Source organism: Camelina sativa, chromosome 19, assembly GCF_000633955.1.
Source record: "Camelina sativa cultivar DH55 chromosome 19, Cs, whole genome shotgun sequence".
In the NCBI taxonomy this organism is placed as follows: Eukaryota; Viridiplantae; Streptophyta; class Magnoliopsida; order Brassicales; family Brassicaceae; genus Camelina; species Camelina sativa.
Window position 1 is genome coordinate 14,404,128 of NC_025703.1, and position 5,076 is coordinate 14,409,203.

Consider the following 5,076-nt stretch of genomic DNA (forward strand, 5'->3'; position numbering starts at 1 on the left):
CCACTTAACGTTTATTTAAGGCATGTTCGGAAGAAGGCGGCCCAGCCCGAAGATAAGCCGACTTCCCAATTCGCCTGGTGGCCGATTTGAAGAGAAGAAGCAACTTTCTTTATTTTAGTTCGAATGATAGGGAAAGTTAATATTGTTTGTAATCTAGAGAAAGTATAAAGAGGGGGAAGCTCCTTCGTTGTAAACATCCAATAATCAATACATAAAAATCTAATTCTTCATTGTTCTTGAGAGAGACCCTAGCTTCTTCCTCAAGAGATCTAAATCCTCTTTTAATTTCTAGTTTTGATCGGATTATCAACATGATACTATATAAAGCTTGTCTAATTCATTCTTTTTCAATAACTATGATCATATATAAAATCACAAGCCGACCAATCCTTCAAACATGCTATCAACAAGTCCAAGTGGGGCAAGATGTTTTCAATATCTAGAACCTAGGTTCACGTCTAGTTCAATTCTGAAACTCTTCTATTCTTGGATTGTTTCCTTGTTTCCTTGAATTTGGTAAACCGTAATCAAAAAGTTCAAAGTTGCTTCTTTTTTTCTGAAACAAAATGTGTTTTTAAGTCAGTGGTGTGTGATGAAATTATTAATTTGAACTTCAAGTGTAAAAAAATCTCAATTTCATTAAATCGAACCGCATTACATGTTGCAAACAAAGACTATCAATATCACTACATTACATACAAAAAGAAATACAAATTAGCAAATCATTAAGACCACAAATAAAACATACTTCGAAACCCTAATTAGGCTCCGTTTCACGCTGCTTGTCAAATAGTTCGCGACAGAGAGGGCATGTGCCATTAGATCGATCTACCCACTTATTGAGACATTCTTCATGATAACAATGCGAGCAGTTAGGCACGTGGCAGTAATCCTCGGTTCTAGACAGATCCAGATCTTCCAAACAGATGGCACAAGTAGTCTCCAAATTTGTTTCCGACGGAACAGAGTTGCGACGCACAACGTTGTACACCTTCTGTGTCAGTTTGACAGTGCCTTTCATGAATAAAGGTTGTTGTGTCAATGGCAAGTTAGAACTTTTGCTTCTTTGTTGTAGGGCTTGGACTACAATCTCATCAGCTATGTATTCGGACAAGAGACCATCGTGGAGTTGGCTATGGAGGGTTCGATAGACGTCCTTAGGCTCGAAGGTTCGGAGTTTCAGAATGAGTTTTGAGTCTGGACATGGTAGAGAATTACGGTAAGATCCGACACTCTTGATGCTACGATGATCGTCGTTCTTCTCTATGATAAACTCCTCGAAGTACCCTCTCTTTACAGTGATTTTCACCGTGCTTAGTAACCCTAACGACGGATCTTGAGACGTTGCGGCTAGATTAACATCGAGTCTGAATGATTCAGTATCCATTGTCGGAGTGAAATCAGAAAAAGGAAAACTAAAAGAGACAAGAGTGAAAGATGGATGAGTCGTAAAAGATAAGATGAGAGATTGTGGAGAAGGTTTAGTGTGTTATATTTATAGAAGCAAAACTCTGTTTATATAATTTATTCGGAACCCTAAACGCGTTAATGTAATTTCCTTTTCTCGTTTTCTCTTTCTTAGTTTCTTAATTTCCTTTTCTTTTTCTTTAAAACAATTTTTGATTAACGTTGTGTTAATTTCCTTTTTGCTTGTTGGTGAAACATATCTCGTTGTACCAACTTAAACCAAATTAGGTTTCCGCCGGTTTCCTATGTGGTTTATAATTTAATTATTCAACCTAACAAAAAAAAAACAGAGTTATTGGCGCAGCAGGAGCAGAACGAGTATGGTTACATTTGAACTTTCCCTCTCATTTCTCTGTTACTGGCTGGTTAGTTAATTACATTTGTATGAATCCCTCCTTATTTGTTTTCATGCCAGGAGTTACCAAGTCACTGAAGCTCTACGTGCTCAGATGGAAGTCCAAAGAAGACTACACGAGCAATTAGAGGTTAGTTCATTTCTTATGTCATTGATCTTGAAGATACAAACCCCCATATTTACGACAAGTTTGACTCAAAAGTGACAAATTATAGTAGCTCCTAAGTTCTTAACCAATGTCCAATCCAAAAATTAGGATGTGGTTGTTACCAAATTATTCTTCTTTCTTTGTTGTACATATGAACAGTGCTCCTTTTTTCCATCTGTCCTGGATCTTTACCTTATTAGAATGAACAAACACGCCCTTGAGACTGAAACAGTGGCCACATTTGTAGGAATGCAACAGACTGTGCTGTGTAAATGCAAACCTTTGATTGGTCTTTTAGTATGGGCAGGTACAACGGAGACTCCAGCTGAGGATAGAGGCCCAAGGAAAGTACCTGCAATCAATTCTTGAAAAAGCTTGCAAAGCCTTTGACGAACAAGCTGCTGCTTTTGCTGGGCTTGAAGCTGCTAGGGAAGAGCTATCAGAGCTAGCCATCAAAGTTTCCAATGTCTCTCAAGGAACTACAGTTCCGTTCTTTGATGCAACAAAGATGATGATGATGCCATCTTTGTCAGAGCTTGCAGTAGCAATATATTTGATCCAATAGTTGAAATGTTCTTGTTTTTGGACAAAGATGGTAAGGGGAAATTGAACAAGGCTGATGTGATAAAGACACTGAACAACGAAGACTATCCTTTAGAGAGATCTCCTTCACATGTCATAAATCATGCACACTCTTCTCTTCTCTTTATTTATCTAGATGAATTCGATTAACTCATCACTGGATTCTCTCTTTTCATTGTGTGGTGCAGAAGAAAATGGATTGGGGAAAGAAAAGGGAAAGTGGGTTTTAGAGAGTTTCTATTTGCTTTCATGAGTTGGGTTGGTCTTGATGATGCAGATGATTACTATATGAAAGGTTAATTTGGCTTCATATGTGCATATACCTGTACTCTATTATTATCAACATGATACTAATAAGCTTGTCTAATTCATTATTTTTCAATAATAATCACAACCCGACCACTCCTTCAAACATGCTATCAAACAAGTCCCAAGTAGCAAGATCTGTTGAGCTCAATAAAGGACAAGAATTTGGATACAAATGTACTTGTAATCATTGATACTGGATGAGTCATTGGATAACCAAAGTAAATCCTCAAGTGATATGAAACTCCCAATCAAACGAACCACAAACATCATAAGAAAGAAGTTACAGACATATGGAGGCATTGATTGATCATCATTTCTTAGTATTATTATTGTTTCCTTTGCCTCCTCCTCCAGAACTAGCTGCTGCTGCTGCTGCTTGAGCAGCCTTCTTTGCTGCCTTCTCTTGCAATGCTTTTGCATCCCTAAAATCATACAAACACACAACACAAAAAAAGGAATCCATAAACTCCATAGAGAGATTAGCGTTGTACTCAGATACAAAAAGATCAAATACGAAAAAGGGTTACCTCTCACGGCGTTGCTCTGGAGTTAATCCATCATCTTTAGTCTTTCCTTTGCCTCCGGTACGAGCTAGAGCCCTTTCACGGTCACGCTCTCTTTGACTTCCTCGTGCAAAATTCGCAAAAAGCCACAGAATCAAAGAAAACAATAGTACTAGTTTCTGATTAAAATCGATAAAAAAGCAGCACACAAAATATAGCAAACCCTTGCATCAAAATATTCAGAGATCTGCATTAGAACTCGTGAAAGAAAGAACCATCCCCGTCTAGGTACAAACTTCCAAAACCATACGATTCAATACGGAGAAATCAATGACAACAACTAATCCAAAAACAAAACCCTAAAAATTTTACAAAATTTAGGTCTTTTCCATCTTGTAGAACACGCAAAAAAAAAAAAACAGAACCCAAGTTTCGGAATTGAACATTCGCGTTAACAAAAAAAAACACAGAACCTAAATAAAGAAAAACCAAACTGGAGCTAAGAAACCAGATTAAGAGAACAAACGAATTTGAGAAGGATATGAGTCATGATTGGGTGTGAGAGAGATCTGCGGTAGCGTAGAAGCGATCTTGAGAGAGATCCCCGACGATGCGCAACTAAAGAAAAGCCAGACAACGAAGAAGATTGACGGAATTAATTCCATTATTTATAACAATTTTTTTTGTTTACATTTTATGAGTCCCAAAATCGTAATTCCCATTGGTAATCGAAATTTCTAGGCTCCTGGTTCTGGAGCTCGGTTTTCTTTAACCGTTTGGTTCGGTTTTTGGTTTTCCCATAAATTCATTGGGACCATTTATAGCAATTTAAAGTTTTTTTTTTAAAGTAAAATTACAAACACAAAATGCAAAATATATATCTTTACAATTTTCGTATTGTTTCCAAAACTATTTTAATTAAAAATTATTAACTTTGTTTTGGAAATTTTTGCTTTTTATGTCATTTTTTTTAATCTAACTTACAATTGAATTTCATTGTTTTCATTAGGTGATTGATTTTTTACTTTGTTTTTGGTGATTGATTTTTACTTGTTTTGAATGTTTTTTATGTTGAGTAGTTATATGACCAGTCAAAAAATCCATTAAACACTAATTAATGCATTTTTTTGAATGTTATTCTCTTATTAATGAATTTCATAAACTCTTTTACATCATTATTAATGATGATGATGAAAAAATAAAAACTATTATTAAAATGGATCTTAAAAAAAAGAGAAAAAAATGAGAATTATAATTTGTAAAAATAAAATATGTAAAATATATATATATATATATATATATATATATTTGGAGAGCTTTTAAATATGATGGGAAGAGAAAAAAGAATACTTTTATAATTTGTTGATTTTAAAACGTGATTTTGAGGCTTTAAAAAAGGAAGAGAAATTAAGAAGAAAAAAATTAAAGTGGCTGTTAAGACTTCAAAAAATAATAAAGTCATAAAAGTTTAATTGACAAATAAAATGCTTTTAAAACTTTTAAATGGTTTTAAAGTCTTAAAAGTCTGCACCAATCGGGTAATGAGTTAAACAATTTTTTGCAATCCAAATTTTACTGATTGAATGTATTAAAAAGTTTATATTTCACTCACCATATATCAGTTTTATAAATGGATAAAACTTTTATAAACAAATATTACCTCCAATACCAAGTGAACCCTCTCCTCCTTCCTTTTTTTTTTTTTTTTTTTT

The 5,076-nt window shown here is 34.6% G+C and overlaps 3 protein-coding genes across 4 annotated transcripts; 1 reads left to right on the forward strand and 2 right to left on the reverse strand.

Annotated features, from left to right (window-relative positions):
• On the reverse strand, positions 758-1,477 carry LOC109130836. The gene has a single exon (XM_019240902.1). The coding sequence runs from the start codon at positions 1,385-1,387 to the stop codon at positions 758-760; it is 630 nt and encodes a 209-aa protein (XP_019096447.1). The 5' UTR covers positions 1,388-1,477.
• On the forward strand, positions 1,887-2,550 carry LOC104767817 (protein PHR1-LIKE 2-like). 2 transcript variants are annotated; one of them, XM_019241186.1, is made up of 2 exons: positions 1,887-1,952; positions 2,269-2,550. In XM_019241186.1, the coding sequence occupies exons 1-2, from the start codon at positions 1,917-1,919 to the stop codon at positions 2,533-2,535; spliced, it is 303 nt and encodes a 100-aa protein (XP_019096731.1). In that variant the 5' UTR covers positions 1,887-1,916; the 3' UTR covers positions 2,536-2,550. The 2 variants fall into 2 exon arrangements, with proteins under 2 accessions (XP_019096731.1, XP_010490091.1); XM_010491789.2 differs by having other exon boundaries at positions 2,278-2,550.
• Positions 2,981-4,014, reverse strand: LOC104766328 (small EDRK-rich factor 2-like). The gene is made up of 3 exons (XM_019241073.1): positions 3,908-4,014; positions 3,389-3,491; positions 2,981-3,283 (listed from the first exon to the last, which is right to left on the reverse strand). The coding sequence occupies exons 1-3, from the start codon at positions 3,912-3,914 to the stop codon at positions 3,172-3,174; spliced, it is 222 nt and encodes a 73-aa protein (XP_019096618.1). The 5' UTR covers positions 3,915-4,014; the 3' UTR covers positions 2,981-3,171.

Bases quoted from the DNA above. Each gene is read 5' to 3' on its own strand.
- LOC109130836 (XM_019240902.1), bottom strand. From the start codon at position 1,387: ATGGATACTGAATCATTCAGACTCGATGTTAATCTAGCCGCAACGTCT.
- LOC104767817 (XM_019241186.1), top strand. From the start codon at position 1,917: ATGGAAGTCCAAAGAAGACTACACGAGCAATTAGAG. The intron at 1,953-2,268 runs GTTAGTTCATTT...TTGGTCTTTTAG, and splicing joins GACTACACGAGCAATTAGAG to TATGGGCAGGTACAACGGAG.
- LOC104766328 (XM_019241073.1), bottom strand. The intron at 3,284-3,388 runs GTAACCCTTTTT...GTATGATTTTAG, and splicing joins CCAGAGCAACGCCGTGAGAG to GGATGCAAAAGCATTGCAAG.